This window comes from Falco peregrinus, chromosome 9 (assembly GCF_023634155.1).
Source record: "Falco peregrinus isolate bFalPer1 chromosome 9, bFalPer1.pri, whole genome shotgun sequence".
NCBI classification, from domain to species: Eukaryota; Metazoa; Chordata; class Aves; order Falconiformes; family Falconidae; genus Falco; species Falco peregrinus.
This window is the reverse complement of record NC_073729.1, coordinates 20,605,900-20,622,901: the sequence shown is the minus strand read 5'-3', so window position 1 is coordinate 20,622,901 and position 17,002 is coordinate 20,605,900. Positions and strand designations below refer to the sequence as shown.

The 17,002-nt window shown below is 43.6% G+C and overlaps 1 protein-coding gene across 4 annotated transcripts in view; it reads right to left on the bottom strand.

Moving 5' to 3' along the window:
- Positions 1 to 43: 43 nt before the first annotated feature.
- CDHR5 (cadherin related family member 5) overlaps positions 44 to 17,002 on the bottom strand; it is a 20,579-nt gene continuing 3,620 nt past the window's right edge. For 2 of the 4 annotated variants that reach the window (XM_027795319.2, XM_027795318.2), the window contains exons 2-14: positions 15,312 to 16,408; positions 14,370 to 14,420; positions 13,943 to 14,035; positions 13,719 to 13,817; positions 12,207 to 12,317; positions 11,694 to 11,870; positions 11,195 to 11,285; positions 9,512 to 9,609; positions 8,525 to 8,731; positions 7,393 to 7,509; positions 6,378 to 6,450; positions 3,775 to 3,926; positions 44 to 2,879 (exon numbers count right to left, since the gene is read on the bottom strand). In XM_027795319.2, the coding sequence (XP_027651120.1) occupies positions 2,283 to 2,879; positions 3,775 to 3,926; positions 6,378 to 6,450; positions 7,393 to 7,509; positions 8,525 to 8,731; positions 9,512 to 9,609; positions 11,195 to 11,285; positions 11,694 to 11,870; positions 12,207 to 12,317; positions 13,719 to 13,817; positions 13,943 to 14,035; positions 14,370 to 14,420; positions 15,312 to 15,872 (2,427 nt within the window). In that variant the 5' untranslated portion in view covers positions 15,873 to 16,408 and the 3' untranslated portion in view covers positions 44 to 2,282. The remainder of the gene's footprint in view (positions 2,880 to 3,774; positions 3,927 to 6,377; positions 6,451 to 7,392; positions 7,510 to 8,524; positions 8,732 to 9,511; positions 9,610 to 11,194; positions 11,286 to 11,693; positions 11,871 to 12,206; positions 12,318 to 13,718; positions 13,818 to 13,942; positions 14,036 to 14,369; positions 14,421 to 15,311; positions 16,409 to 17,002) is intronic. The other 2 variants (XM_027795320.2, XM_027795321.2) reach the window with 2 other exon arrangements.

The window sequence follows — 17,002 nt, the reverse complement described above, 5'->3', positions numbered from 1 at the left end:
AGCTTTGCCCACCCATCAGCAATCATCCTGTGAGTAGCATCAACACAGAGGGAAGGCTGGGCTCTACGTTCACCCTTGCTGGTGGCTGAAGGTGTTGGGCTAGCAATTAGCAGCTACTGGAGAGTTCTCACAATCCTATGGGAAATGTTTGCTGGAGATAAACCTAAGTTACTGGAGGAGTCATGCTTACGTGACAAGCAGATGGCACACTCCCCATCCTCTCTTTCCAGACAAACCACGCTTGTAATTTCTTGGCAAATAACTTTACTGCAGTAAGAAAGAAAGCTTTCCACATCTCAGTCTCCACTTTCAGCAAAAGTGCAGATCCTGAAGTCCACACAGCAAAAGCAGCACTCCTTGGAGAAAGGAGAGCAGAACTTAGCACCAGCAACACTGGGACAGGGACATGTACAGAGATGAAGTATGGACCAAGAGGATAAAAGCATCCTTGGAATCATTTGTGCTGTGGTGTACATGTGGATCCCAGCAGGCATACATTGGTTTCCTTCTCTCAAGAGTTTGCCTGGAGTAATGGCAGCAATGTGGAGATTGGCTTGCAAGGAAAAGGCAGGATTATTATTTATTGGTTTTGCTTCTGTACCATGAGACTTATCTTGTTGCAATCCTGTGCTGTTGTGCTAAGATGGGAATGTCAGATAAACATTAGTGACCCAAGGTTCTGCTGCTGCATCCCTGTCTTAGACACTCCTGAGCTTTTTACTGGAAGTAAAACGCTCAACAGCCCATGTCTGCTCTGTAGCTAGTCCCAAAATGAGATAAGGGGCTTAATTTTGTGCTGATAGATCAGAAGATGTGAATGCGTACAAACATATTCTTAGCCAGTGGAAATCAGCCCAGCTTTTGGGTGCCAGCTGGGGAAAGAGATTAGTTGATGGGATATGTAAATCTAGACAAAAGCATTAAACACTTTACTCCTCATACTACCTTAAAATGCTATGCTCACTTTGCTGAATTTGGGCTTTATGGCAGGACCATAACGGAAGACAATAAAGCTGAAAGATGAGGGAGAATTGAGGGAGGAGGTGTCCAGCACACTATGCTGCTGTCACTGCATGAAGTCAACCCAGAGATCAGCAGGCTTTCTAGCTCAAGCCTGGACTCGTAAGCTGAGCACAGCAGAGCTGAGTTGCTCTCAATGAACCACCTCTGCTCTCAGGCTGCATCTCGGCTGTAGGTGAAACTTGAAGAATGGTATTTTACCAGCAAAATAGCCTGCTGGGCTCCCCATGGATGGAGAAAGGTGGTATGCAAAGGGGCTGGCATCCGAGATGACAGAGAAGCAGAGAAATGGAGGTGACATCTGGCACCTGGAGGCAATGCTGACCTCCACCTTCAGCAGCAGCAATAGAAGTGGCACCTTGAGCCCTGTTGGGCAGGGGAAACAAGGGGAAACAATGCGCTGACCCCACATCCAGCACCTCTGGAATGATACCCATCGCTGCCCAGAGAGCTAGAAATACTCCAGCATTTTATTGGCAGGTCCTGGCAGGAGCTCTTCTTTTCCTTGACGGATAGGAGACAGACAGCTAAAGTACTGCACAATTAATGGTTTTATGACATAGAAAAATTGATGACAAAGTCCTTCAGTAAAGAACATGTGATCAGTCCTTGCTAACCAGTGATGGAAGAAACAGCAGCTTCTGAGCATGTAAACTCCTGGCTGCTGACAGGACAAGGACCATGGTGGGACATGCCAGCTGCTTGTGCTGGGAGCACAGAGCCTGGCACAGTGAAGAGCAGAGCCAAGCCCTGAAGTGAGCTCCTGGATACAGTCACAGGGTCAGGGTGACTTGCACTGGCTTACACCCTACATCCAGCATCAAAGTGTAACACCCTAAAACACTGGCAGCCAAGCAGTCCGTGCTGGCTTATTTACCCACCAAGATGAGAGGAACACTGGGCTGTGTAACTGAACCGCTATTGCGAACTGCTTCAAAGTCATTTTAGCTACATCTCTGCTGTACCTGCAGCCAGTTTGCAAAATGTGATCTAAGGGGCCCCAGGGGGAACAGGCAGGAAGGTGGAGAGATGAGATGTGTGTGTCCCCCGCCAAAATCCTAAGTGATATTTTAGGGTCTCTAAAAGATTGAATTAGCTGTAATCTCTTCCAGCTTTAATCACTGCATTCAGGCAAGCAGGACAGGCAGCCTTGTCCTCCTGCATTCCGGTTTCCCCTACTGAGCAGAAAGATGGGCTTCACATCAGCAAGGCAGCTGAGATTCCCCCATTTTTTGGGGCGGGGGAGTACAGGCCAGTTTCCATTATCCATCAGTGTCATCTTGTGTCATTGTATCTGTGAGAGACATGTTGACTATCACTTCTGCATCTGGGAGTGATGAGCTCTCTGAGGCAAAGGACAGTCCCATTCCTCTGTGGTGATCGTCCTTGTCATAATCTTCTTCCTCCTCCTCTTCATTCTTCTGCAAATCTTGGTCACTGTCATCATCACCATCTGCTGCATTGTCCTCAATCACTTGCACCCTCTCTCCAGCATCTGGATCCACATCAGTCTTAAACCACACAGCTTTGTAGCCATCATCTGCCACATGCCTGTCTGTCTTGAGGATAGACTTCACTTCTTTCTCATGCTGAGTCTCTTCTTCCACTTCTTCCTCTTTCTCTTCCTGGTCAAAGATGGTGGTGGAAGCTAGAGAAGACTTTGGGAGGCTATCAATTTTTTTTGCATTGGAAGAGGGCAAGGAAAGTGCTGGCTGCTCTAGCACATGTGTCATCAGCTGGACTCTGCCATTTTCTGACACCTCATGCTGGTGCAAAGCTGGAGCTTTGTTGCTTACATCTGGGTGTTCATCTTGCTGGTAAGATTTGTTCTGGTAATCCCCAGAGATTTCCTTGGAGAACTACAGGAGGAGAGATACCTTGTGATTGCAGTGAAAGGAAAAGAAATGGGGGCAGGGGGAAAGGGCTGGCTGAAGTGACTGAGCTACTGCTCAGGAAAGCTTCAGCTTGTTTTGCAGTTAGACCTATTTAAAGCCTGGGAAAGATATGGCTCCCTAGAACAGCTATTTTTTAATTGATTCCATTTCTGGTTTTTTTTTCAGGTAAGCATGGGCACCATTCCAGGAACACCAGCAATGTATAATAATTTGTACCCATCCATGTGACATATTACTCTGGAGTGGGGTTTATCTCAGGGTGAAGGACTATTGTTATTCACCTGAGCTATGTGCTCTGGGCTCATGCTGTCGTCAGTGCAGCCTAGGCCCCTGATGGTCCCATCCTAAGGCAAAGATCAGCATCTGGTCAGATGAATTACACCCTGAACTTCAAAGCAAGCAGTCTGCCAGGGACTTGAGAGCACCAAAAGTAAACAGCTCAGGTGCAAGACAACTGCCTAAGCCCAAGCTTTAGTATAGGATATGAAGGGACCTTCCTCTCCTTTTACTATAGAGGGAGGATGAACAGTGGTTTATAGCACAGACACAGGTTTTTCAGAGACTACCTCTGATATGTGTCACATTCATCCTGTATTTTCATTCACATTCATCCATGGAGCTGTGGTTGTCTCCTTTCTGTTTCTGCTCATCATCTACCATACAGCTCCAGCCTCAGGTGGCAGGAAAAAAACAACAGCAAACAACATCAAAGTGATGCTACCTTTGCAAGCATTGTCTCAGGAATGATTCATCACCTTCACACAAGTATCTGTAGTATTTGGACAGCCCATCCCTACTTCAGAACCTCCTCAGATCCCACTTCCTAACTAAGAAATTCAGGTACAAACAAGTCACTTACCTTTTTCCTTACCAGGTATGTGACTGCTTTTCCATACCGTTTATGTATCATCACTCCAAGGAAGACTAAGGCAATTAATAGCAGTGCTGCTAGTGTACCACCTAAGAGACTCATATCCTGAGCAGTGTGTATCTTATCAGAGGAGGTTACAACTACAAGAAAAACAAAAAAGTGTTACAAAGCCTAAAAATAGCAGCCTGCTTTTCTAACACAGCATTTCATTGTGGGAGAAGCTCCAACCAGTTTTTCAAGGGTAAAGAAGCATCCTATGCTGCAGAATGTGACAGTCATATATTTAATACCACAGAGGCCATTTGTTTGCTTTCCTAAAAGCAGAGGGCTTTTTTAAGGTGAACAGTCACAGAATATTATAACTTCCAACAAGCTACATGAAGTGGAAATAGCATCCATTTACAGATGATTTTTTACTCCATGATTTAACTAAGATAATATATACATGACTGTATTAGGCAAGCAGATGTTACAAAGAGTAAAGCTAAGTAGGTCTTTTACTTTCCCACTTCACCCATTTACACCAGAATGCAAAAATGAGCTGTGTTTGTACATTATGTGTCTGAAAACGCAAAGCTTCCTTTAATCCAGAACATCACCTCTGATAGTGATGAGCACATTAAAATAAGAAATAAAGAAGCATAAGAAGAAATAGGAGGACAGGATACTTTTTCCTGCCCTTTTGTAGCTGTAGCAGTATAGACTAGCCTTCACAGAGTGGCTTATGCTTTCAGCCACAGGTTGGTGTAAGCAGATTTGTATAGACATCAACATTATAGTGGAAAGACAGTAACTTCCTCAGGGTTAATCAGCTTGCTTGTTGTTTTCTGTGATATTCTTAGTTTTCTAGCTTCATTTTGTATTGTAAATTAGTCTCTTTAAAGTTTAATCATTAATGGAACATGGTTTTGTTCTCCTGCTGACCTGTTTATGACAATGGACTTTGAGTATTCCCTCCACATTTGGTTACACCCTCAGTTTATCATTAATACACTGATAAGGGTTTAGGACCTCAGTGAATTTTTGCTCCTTACACCTGTCTCCTAGGAAGCCACAGCTCACAGAGCTGATGGGAAACTCCACCACCCTTAATTCCTGTGCTGTGCAGCATGCAGTGCCTCTGTGAAAACTACCTTACCTTGGTGGAATGACTCACCTGAGACTGATGTGAGCTGGGTCTGGCACTGGTATCTCATAAACTAGAGGCCAATGTACAGTTACCACTTCCCAGAAGGGGACAGTGTATTAAAAACAACTCTAGTTTCTCCCTGGATATTGGAATGCTCAGTAAAGCACTCTCCAACCCATCGCACACGCAATCCTTAACACAACTTCGTAGAGCCGAGGGTTAAATATCCTACAGCTTGGCTGGGCACGTGGTAATCTCTGCTCTGTTTAGGCCATTCCTGGGTGCTGGCTACAGTATGGAATAAAACAAAATTCCTCTGATAGGTTCTGAGCCACTCTGTAATTTCAATCTACTTTTTTGCATAGTCACCAGCGTAATTATTTTGTGTGGTTTAAATAGCAAGGGCAACATTTAAAAGTTAAATTTAAAAGTTTAAAAGAGGTGTTAGTACATCTGTTTGGAGCATTTACAGCTCCATGTACTGACACCTGAACTAGCTTTCTGCTGAGCTGAACTGTGCCATTAAACTGGGTTTAGGTGATTTTTATGCAGTCATTATTTTTAGCTGTGAAGCGACATTACCTTTAGGGAATCTAAATTTACACTCAGGACCCCGATTTTTTCCCCCTGAAATCCCCACAACGGTGGTAATAAGAGGGTGAAGTAATAGAAGACACCAACTGGGAACTGCAATCACACATCATCATGTAGAAACCAATGGAGTCTAGGCATTATCTGCCTATCCTGATGTGAAAATGCATGATATTGGCTCATCTTAATCCAAAGCACAAGATGTTTCATAAGCTTCAAATCTAACTAATTTATAACACCTATTTAAAAGTCATTTCTATGAAGTATGGAAGTGTAAGCTATTTTTATGTCAACAAAACCAAATGATAGCTGGAGGGTTATGTAGCCTCATGTCTATCTTATTTCTCATGGATCATTTCTCCTGGTAAGACCTTAAAATCTTGGAGTATAAGAGCTTGACCTGACGAGCAGAAAATGCCTTGGCTCATGAGGATGCCTGGCTTTGTGGGAGTGTGCCAACCTCTGTCTGCTGTGCATAAGATGGGAAATAACATTGCAGTTTTCTCTATTTTTAGCTGAAAAGGAGCAGTGATGTACCGAGGTGTCAGGTCATCTCCTTTGCCATGATGAGACATCCTGGATTATTTCTGACCCATAAAACAGAATTAGCTTTGGAGTAACAAGAAAAGATGCTACAACACATGTCACTACTTAAAGTCTCAGGAGGCTGTTTGAGGTGTGTGGTGACCACATCATAAGGATGTTGTTTGTTTTCTCTTATAGCCACCACAGAACCTCCTGTAGGTATGTGGCTGGCCTCAGCCCCAGTCCACAGACTTCAGTGTGTGACCTGTCATTGCCAGTTTGCCCACAGAAGTAGAAAAGACTCCCCCGTCATCTCCACAAAGCAGAAAACAGACACCCAGCCTACCTGTGGCAAGGATGACCTCTACCATGATTACAGTGCTCGCCTCCTGCAGGCTCACCACATCTTTTCCAACAGCCTATGTGAACATGGGAAAGAGATAGCTTAGAGACTTCCTAGGTCTCCAGCTTACTCTCAGGATATGTGGTGGGCCCTTTGTGGGCGAAGTATCTTGTCCATATCCTCACCACAGCCTCACAATAGCCCTGCATATATATGTATGCATCCTCATAATAGCCTGCATTATAGCTGGACAATCTGGTCAGAGAGAAGGAAAAGCTCTGATGATTCACTGTCGTGGGCCAGAACCAGGTGCATCACTTGTGTACAAGTTTGCAGCACAGTGCTGTACACAGATAATGAGGTAGTGTGGGGCAGGCAGCAGCATGTGTTAGCACCTGTCTCTCCCATGTAGCTAAAACTATGCTATAGTCAAGCTGGTTCAGACTGCTCCATCAGGCACAGCATTGTGCTATGCAAGTTTTAGAGAGCCAGTTGTTGCTGGCAGGCAGATGGACAAAGTGAACATCTAGCTTCTTAGAAAGTCTAAAGTTATTAACTACTTACTTTGACCTGAGCAAAAAATCTACTGGATTTACCAAAGGATTTCCAAGTTTGGGGCTGGGGTATATGCCAGCAATCATACCCTGCCCATACCTATACGTCAACCTCCTACCCACTTACTCACCTTCCTTTTTTTGTTAATCAGAATTAGAATGTGGGAGGGGGGCTCCTAAAATCTCCCCAGCTGACTTTGTGCTTGTCTCCAGGGATATTTTCCACAGGACTGGAGAAACAATTCTACAGCTAGCACCAGATACAGCCTGTATCACACAAAGTAAGTTTGCTATCACTTCATGTCCCTCCATTCCAATGCAGTTACGATGCAAAGGGTTGGGGCAAGGACTGTCCTTTCATTATATCCCTTACCTAATGGAATTCCACCCTTGGTGCTTCCCTACTAGAAACTATCCCTTCCTTCCACAACCGTGGCAAGATAATGAAGAAATGGTTACCCTACCTCAATGGTTACAGTTCCCGGTGACTGCAGCATCATGTTTGTCAGGATGAGTCCGTCTTTTGTTATGATGAAATCGGTGCTGTTTTTTATGTAGTACTCAATGTTTGGGTTGAATTTCTGAAAAGCCAGAAGAGTAAATGATTAAACCACACTCTTTGTGCTTTGCATGCATCTTCATAACTACCCACTGGCAAGATTCATCAAATACACCTGAAGTATGAGCTGGTGTATAGTGCAATAAATAAATTTGGACTGAGGACGTGAGAAAGGCTGAACTCAACTGTGTTCACCCTGTTGCTCAGGGTTCAAGAATGTATCCTAAAATTGTTGCCTGCAAAAAAACCCCAGGTCTTACCCAGCTTGTCTTGGCATCTTTAGTATATGCCCAAGAAAAACATATCTGTGCAAGGGACCTTGTAAATTTGATCAGTTCTGCCTTTAATACAATGTCAAAGGAGGATGTACATGGAGAATTATACTTGTATGGAGGTCTGCACAATTTTTTCCTTTGTGTTTAGGCTTTTATTCCTCTTCTGGGTCCCCAGTCCTTTTATGGAAGCCTTGGCATCAATAAAACTAGCACCATTTTCTTTATTTAATAGGGTGGGATGGGAATGGCTCATCAGTAAAGTTCTTGCCCTTTCGCTCTACCAGTACGTTCGTTGTCCAGGAATTATTCTTTCAAAATGAGTCCTTACAGGGAGAAGGTTAGCAATTTCTAGTCCAGGACTGCAGGTCTTTGCTAGTCTACTGTCTTTGGACAAGCTCCTCTTCCCAGGCCAGTCCACAAATAGCTTTCCCTGACCTGGCAGACAGAGGACACCTCCACCTGGGATCCTGCCACACTGAACTCTTCAAGGAAACATTTTACCCATCCCTAATTCAGATGTGGACCTGTTCACAGTATCTGCTAACTGTTGGCTTTACTTGGCATGCTGTTTTGCAGCAGATCAGCTCACCTACATAGATCTGTGTGGGACTGCCTTTTGGAAGAGAGGAGTCCAGCAGCTTCTCCACATTATATCACACCAAAAGCGGTTTTGGTCTATGTGGAATTATAATACAGAACACTAGAGTTCTGCTTTAAGTCTAAAGCAGTGAGAAAGAATGCAGTGCATTTTCAGTTTCTTACGTCAGGGAAATCATCATCCGCTGCTGTTATCATCAGGGGCCTTGAAGGATCACCAGCTTGGAAGACAAAGCTTCTTGGGGCCAGACCAACAAATACTGTCCCGTGGTAGATACTGCTCGCAAAGTACGGTGGATAATAACTTTTATTGATGACCTTAATTTCTACACTGACTACAGAGTATTTCTGTATGTTGTTGACCTGGGTGGCCTGGTGGGAGAGAAAGAAAGAGAGAGAGAGATGCTAGCCTTTTCCTGTTAGTGACGAGACATAAAAGAACAGGCTTGATCTGAAGCCCATTGCAACCCATGGGATTCTTTCCATCATTTTCAGTGAGCTTTAAGCCAGGCCTGTCACAGGTGGCCTTGTGGTTTGGAGTCCTTGTGTTTTAGCTTGCTTCTGCTTTTGGCCCTCCAACCAGTCTTGGTCTAGCCCCAAAGTCTAGATATGACCCTCCATAAGGGCCACATCTGGAAAATTGTCATGCTCCAGTACAAAGCAGTGAGATTCCGGCACCAGCAGGCAGAGTCTGCTCATCTTTGTGAGAGTTTGAGTCAGTTCAGTTACTGCCTGAAGGTCCATATCTTCCTGGGTATGTATGTGCAGGAAGTGATTTTTAACTCTCTCCTTTCCTCATGAGCTGTAGCCAAAAGAGGAGCTTGCCTCTAGAGTTAAGTTACATTAACTACTGTAACACAAGCTCCAGTCGTGCCTAAAGAAAGCCTTCCAGTTACGTTCCTCCATACTTTCAACTCAGCAGGATGTAGTGATTCAGTTAATTAGCTTTGATGTTGCAACCCACACATAAGGGAAAATGCCTCTTCTGCAAGGAAGTTGATACAAGACACTGGTCTTAGAAGACCAGGCACTTCCAAAAGGAAGGGTGTAACTGAGTGATTATTAATGTAGTTGACTCCTGTCACATCAAGACTGCTGCTTCCGAGAAAGCCAGCTATGCTGGCTTGCTGTCTGCAACATCATCAGACTTACCATGACTTGCAGTATGTATGAGTCTGGGGCAGTTGCTACTTTGTTCATAGTTAGATTCCCTGTGTTTGCATCCACTGAGAATACTTTGTCTGTATCCCCTAAAGAAAATGGAAAAACTATTCAGTTATCAGATACCTTCATAAGGTGACCTGGAGCTCATTGATTCATTTTTTCACATCTTAGTGACAATAGCTCCAGGGCATAATGCAGTTTTCCTTGCCTGCCTGGCTGCTTCAAGGGCTGGGAGTGCTGCCCCGGGGATTCAGAGGGTCTCAACAGACAAAAAGAGTTGAGAAGATGTGTGTGAACCCAACTAGATGAGGTAGGGCAGAAACAGTTTGCATTTTCAGTGCCTAGGCCCAGATATAGCCAGCTTAAATTCCACTGAATGCCTAGAGCCTAGAGACGCTGGTGCAATTTTAGGACTAGAGGTCTCCAGTTCCCTAACCCTAACCTGAACCCAAACACTAACCGAACACACACTGCACTTCAGGAGACATAAGGGAAGGATTATTCCTATTTTAAAGGCAAGAAAACAATCTACAAAGAAGAGTTGAGTGGGGATTTGACTTTAATAGTTCTAGGCATCTAAAGAGATGACATCTGTACCTGATATTTTTACCAATATTGTGAAAAGAAAACATCTCGGTGCATGATTTGTCCAACTTACTGTGAACATTGGCCTCAACATGAGCTACATTCTGCACTGGAAATGCTTATTTCTGTCTCCTAACTACAGAAGGAGCCTAGACACAGAAACCTCCTGGTATCAATGTAGGGGTAGAAATCAGCTTCCTACATCTCTAATCTGTGTTTGAATCCTAAGAACATATATGTTGGATATACATTAAAATATAAGGAAAATTTTCAGTTCTCTTCCTCACTCTGAGACACTGCAGGCTGTATTTAGACAAGGACACCCCAGTCTGGGGTTCCCTGTTGACTGTAGGGTAGGGAGGACATGCTAGATCCAAAATGCCTGTGGAATTTAGGTTTCTTTAATGTATTTATTATCAGAAGGACATTCACAGATGTGGTGCCATCTGGCATAGATAAAGGGAGATGAATAAGTGATCCCTCCACCTGGCCAATATGATCTACCTTTGTCTTGATAGTTACTCAAAACCCCACTATTGTTAAAAAAAAAAAAACAACAAAAAGAATAAATCATTTGATTGAAATAAATGGCCCAGTCAATGATAGGGCAATCAGTTGACTGTATTCAAGTAATCTCTTTGAAATCAAGACTTAAACAGGGCAGATTAGATAGTGACAATGTGCTGGGGAATAAAAACATAATTCTTGACAATGAACGGAAGATATGCTGATGATGTGGGAATTTCAGGTTCAGCTCAAAGACTGAATGAAAGTGGTGTGACCAGACTAGCAAAATCAAGCCTAAAATCGTTAAGATAAAACATGTCTCTCCTCCCCAAAAAACAAAGTCCTTTTGAAACAGATTTCATTGTGATTGGTTTGTGGGACTGTAATTCTCTTTTTCTTCCTCTCTGCACAGTCTGTTTCTTCTATTCTGTGGTTCTATTTAGGTTTCTGTGGCAGAAACAGAAGGGCAAATCCTCAGGCCCTCAACTCTCAAGTGCTCTGAAACATATCTCCTCTTGGCAGGTAATGCAGAGGACATATGAGCAATCCAGTTTGTGGAAGGTGATGACTTCTACTCACCACCAACAATGCTGTACACGATTTTTTCATTTAAAGTGTAGTCAGGATCAATAGCATAGATAGGCCCTGGCTCCAGGATGAGTGGTTCCATCTGCAATAACAAGGCAAAGCATTACGTGCCACACTACAGCACCAAATTAGCGTTTGCAGCATTCTCCCATCCCAATGTGGCTCTGGTGCTTTTGTCTGGGCAGAATGGCATTTATTGCTGGGAGATGGCTGTAACAGGGCAGAGGTAAGATAGCCTAGAGCAAAGGGTTTTCCAGCTCCTGCCTCTCCTGTGATGTGCTGCAGGAACAAGGATAAGCAGCGCTGCCTGGGGTAGGGGAACCTCCACTTTCCAGGATGATGAAAGCTCCCTGTCATGCTGAACCATCTGCATTTACGACTGGAGGTCAGCGTGAGCTCATGGAAATTATTAGGCACTACCCACTGGAAATAGCATCTGGATACTGTTTGAGAATAGCATCAAGGATACTGCTTGATCATGCCTGCTTACCGCCATCTCGAAGATATTGATCCGCCCAGTATAGGGTCTGCTGATGCAAATGCTCTTTTCTGTGTTAATGAAGGTACAAGGTAGGAACCATGGTGGTTTGGTGTCAGCTTGCTCAATAAATACATTTATTGTTGTGGTAGCTGTGTTGGTGGTGTCAGGGCTGCCCACAGGCCTGTCCTGTACTCAAAGGCAAAGCATACTCATGAGATGCAAGTTTTATTGCCAAAAGAACACATCTGCAAAAGCCAGTGGGCCAGGGTCTTTTAGCTGTCTTGACTGTATTCTGTCAAAGGCTTAGCAGTTTATGTGAGATTAGCTAAAGCAGTGAATTATCTTATTTTGCTGACATAGGTGAACTGTATGCAAGTAGTCCATCACTGTGTAATTGTGGAGGGTGGAAGGCTGCTCCAAATTCACCTCCCTCAGTATCCACCCTCCCTCCTGCCATCCCAGAGATTCCCCATTCATACTTACTGGGGCAAATGAGGCGTTTTTTCCTCCTGAAGAACTTACCCTTGCATACAAAACCAACATTGTCGATTTAAATTTCTCATAGTCCAATGATTTTTGTAAATAAATTTCTGGGTTGTTAACTCCTTTTATGGCAAAATAACCATCTGTGCCCTGGCAGGGGGAAAAGGAAAAACCTGCTAGCAATCTCGGTCACAGAACTGTCCAAAATACTACTCATTGCTGTGTTTGTGATCCCAGTCAAGATCTTTAATCCTGGGGACCTGGGTTGGATGGGTGGGGTGTGTGCAGTGTGAGAATGCTAGAACTATTTAATCTTCGGTATTGCACGCAGGAGTTGCCTAGCTTGTCAGAAAAGTTTGTTTGTGTTCCCATGAGTTTTATTCTCCAAGATCCCCTGCTTTGCCTGCTTACCCACTCAGCAGGTATTGGGTGAAATCTTTTACCTCATTTATTTCCTACATTCAACAGGTTGCCAACATTACTTGATTTTGGGTCCATGACAGCCAAGAAATCTCACATCCATGCACAAAACAGATCAAAGACAGCTTAGCCTCTGAGAACCGTCAAGATCACTTGCCTTAGCCTAGCACAGCTGAACTTTGGAAGCAACTATAAAGCCAAATTGAAATAACATACATTGCATTTTACTCTATAGCCTTCTACACTTGCTTTGGTTCTCCTTTAATCTTATGTCTTGACTAGAATTCCTCTGCATTTCTAAATCCCTCTGAATTTACACCAATGTGAGGGAAAAGTCTTACCCTAGAGCTGAAATTCAAAAACTCGTGGTTTCTGTTCACAACCCTTCACACCCCTGGAGTTATGGAGGTAATAGCAGCAGAATGTCAGACACTGCCTGCTCACTCCACAATGTTTTTTTTAAATGTAGATATAAATTTTGTTATTCTTTTAATTACTTTTTTGGTTGGTTGGTTGGTTGGTTGGTTTTGGTTTTGTTTCCATCAGGCCCTTGCACTCTAGGCTGGCATCCATTTAACTGTGCATACAGTCAATTTCCCATGTTTACCAAGCAAACCCCTTAACAGCAAATAAACAAAGGCACTAAATTTGAATCCGGGGAAAGTGAAGTCTGTCTTTAGCTTTGCAAAGGACTTCTTGTGTGATCTTGGGCAGGTCATGTTATTTCCCCTCTGCATGGGCACTGTTGGCAAACAGGACAATAACTCCTTTCCCTATCCAACTCAGCACAATTCTAAACTCTGTGAGGTACAAAGGTATCTCCTGATATGTTTACAGACCATCCCAAGAAGGCTTCCCTGGACCATATGGCTCAGAGTATCCTAGATGAAAGTTTAATCTGTACAGTGTAATAAAAGTGTGAGCAGTAAAACAATTCAGTATCTGACATGTTGGTTGCACTGTTCTGCTAACAAAAAAAACATTTGATTTTTGCAACAGCTGTACTGCTTCCAGAAGCTGTCAGGGAACTAAATGCAATACAGTGCAATACCTTCCCTCAAAGCTGGGACTCTTCTGAATTAAAAACAAAGACTTCTCCAGAGCTACCATTTTTTCCCCAAAGATGCTCACCGGCAATTTTGTTGTAAGTTCATAAAAGATGATGTCCAGGTCAGCATCACTAGCACTTAAATCTTCACGGGCTACAATGGTTGCATTCACTTTTGTATCCTGAAACAAAGTTGCTCTGGTTATTCTCTTTGTGAAATGGGCTGAAGACTTCTCCCTGCTAACCTTTTCTTAGTCCCACAGCACTGGGTGACCCAGTGCCCCCTTCACTTCCATAAAATGTTTACCTCAGGGACAACTTTGGTGAGATTCATTTGCTTAAACACTGGGCTGTTATCGTTCACGTTGAGAATGGTCACTAAAATCTGCAAATAATCACTCTGCAGAAAGAGTAAAGTGAGAGAATCAAAGACAAAAATAAAGACTGTTAGGAGCTGATCCTGATTTGCAGAATGACTAGAGGGGATGGTGAAAGGAGCACAGCTGGATGGGGCTGGGGTTCGCAGCACCCACAGTGTGTGGAGGGTTGTGCATTTGTTCCCACCCCCTCCTCATTCACAGAGCTTTGGGTGCTCTCTGTTTGTTGAGAGGGTGTGTACATCCACAAAGAAAAGGACATCTCATCCCAGTCTGTGGACTAGGAAAAATGGAGGGAAGTACGTGCTGCCCCGCAGTATATTGTAACAGGGCTGAGAGCACTGGAAGAGCACTCACCTGCCCAGCAGTGTTCTTACAAATCAGGTCCACCATCAGCAAGGTGTCTTTCTGTATGCAAAAAACAAAACCCCAGCAATTGTAGAAACAAGTCAAAATGTACCAAATCTTTCTAAAGTAAATGAGACAAATACATGCATTGCTGAATCAGAAATGGTACTGGGCTTTATCTTGTTTTCAGACATATCTAACTTTTCTTTTCTTTCCTTTACAGCCCTCCATCAGCACTGGAATCTTGTTTACGATGGAGTCAAAGCAGACCTATACTCCAGCTTCTCTCCCTGTAATTCCTGTAACATGTCAGCAGAGCTATTCGGCCATTTTCTTGCAGTTCAGGTGACTTCAAATAGAGATTTCTTTTTAAATTGAATGAAACAGAAACGTACCATGCAGCAAGTACAGTGTTGCCTGTAGGGTGTTAACTCTGTCTGCTGTTCTTCAGCCAAGTAAATGTGGGTTTTTACATTAGGGGAAAGACAGCTTAAGGATGCTTGTGGCTGTGTACAGAGCACTCCAGGAAGGTAAAATAATTTAGCAGCAACCTAAATGAACACATTGACCTTTTATACTGCCTTCACACAAGATCACCTCACTGCTCAAAGCTGTGTTTTCTAGAAGCAAACAGGGATCATTTTGAACACTACAGTTGCCACATTTTTGGCTTTAAAACTTCCCTTGCTTTAATTCATACAGGTTAATTGAAAGAAGGTCACAGCAAGCACACCATGCATCCCCCTCCTCCCAATACTCTGCTTGTGGAAGGGCTGATCTCCACAAGCAGTGAACTCAAACCCAGCTGAAATAGCTTTATTTTTCAATGTTATTTCCTAGATCCTTTAGAAATGCCTTACGAATATCTGAAAGTCCAAGACCCCAGGTTGAAACTTACTGCATCCTAGCTTTATCTGTCTCATTCGGGCAGCCTGCTAGCTAAAGACTTACCTCATAGTCCACACTTCGGCTCAGCTGTAGCTCAGACCCCTTTATAGTGAAAAAACTGTGGTCGGGGGAAGAAGGATCAATCATTACAGTGAAGCCTGGTTCCACACGGATAGTGGTCACCACGTAGCCAAGAGGGTTATTTTCATAAATGCTTGGGTTTCTATTACTCACAGAACACCCTGGAAAAACACACAAATTAGACACAAAATTGCCCAGGGATTCACATTCTGACAGAGTTGAGTGAGACCTGAGACCCCTCTGGTTACCCTTGGAGAGAAGGTTGTTGAACAAAGCTGTCTTGGAGTAAGAAGGTAAAAATCTCCCACTTACTATGGTGCAAGCTGCTGCCGCCCGGGGGGTTATTCTTCTGTGGTCACGGACCTCCTGCAAGAGCTTACCTTGTTGCTGTGCTGAAACATGTGTTACAAAGAGCAGCAGAAAGAGCATAGCAGTGAGGAGCCAGTGAGAAACAGCCATGGTGAGCTGCCAGTTGTTGAAAAAAAAATGCTTCTGATTAAGCTGGTCTTCTCTCCCTGTTTCTCCCAGCACCATCTTCTGCATTCACTGCTTCATAAAGGCCAAAACCATTGGCTGGCTGGAGTGGATTACTGCAGTTCAACCTTTGCCTCTTTGCCTCATTGGATGACTTATTGAAAGATATTTACTGGTCATGGAACATGATGACGCATAAATTCCTGTTTCTGCTTTGTTCCTGGGTCTTTCCTATCCTAAACTCTCTGTAGCAACAAGGATAGATTTGAAGCATTTCAGAATTCAGAGGCAAGCCCCCTGAGATAAACATGAAGGAGGATAAGGGCTGACATTTGGGAAGCTGTCTGTATACTTCAGCCTCTCCCAGTGAGGAGGAAGCAGGCAAATTTATGTTTCCAATGTGCCAGGGAGAGGGTGTGTTTTGGTTAGATCATTTCCTGGAAAAAGTCATAATGATGCTACTATACCAACTATATCTTATTTATTTTAGCCAGACCTTTTCTTCATGGTCCACATTCTCTTCTGTAACAGGTTTTGTTCTCCAGCCCATGACTTATGGTTTCTCTCTTCTAGTTGCAGTCTGTTATGCTGTTCCTGAAAAACAGCTTTAAAAAAAAATAAATTAAAAAGCCAGCTCTCAGATGTCTTATTTCTGGAAAAGACAAAGGTTTCAGGAAAGAGCCATCTTGGCCACTCTTTTGTCTGGATGGTAAAGGAAGGAGCTAGGGCCTGTGTAAGTCCTTGGGTTGAGATAACCAGTTACGTTTCTACAACCCTCATGTTATTCCCAGATGCGTGACAGTATCCTCACAAGGTGAGCAGAGTGGATCCAGAGACAGCGACTGGGCTCAGCTGCAGCCCAGTCGTTGCTCAGAAACTTTGTAGGGACACCTGTCTCCTTCTGTCAGTGCCTGGCAGTGGCTCTTTGTAGGGATGCTCCCCAGAATCTCCATCTAGGCTCCAATTATTTACATCTCAGCAGTTTTCCGAAGCCTCAATAGCGTGATATTCTGCTGTTTTGTTCTGCCTTTTTCTAAGTAAATTTTCACAAGCCAAATATCATGGGGCAAGACATTTGGCCACTTGAGCAAAGAAACACCATTGTTTTCAACTTACCCATTTTATAGGAGGAAAAAGGGTACAGCTTCTCTCACTGTTCCTTTTAAACTCCCAATTGATTTCAGAAAGTTCTTAGATGC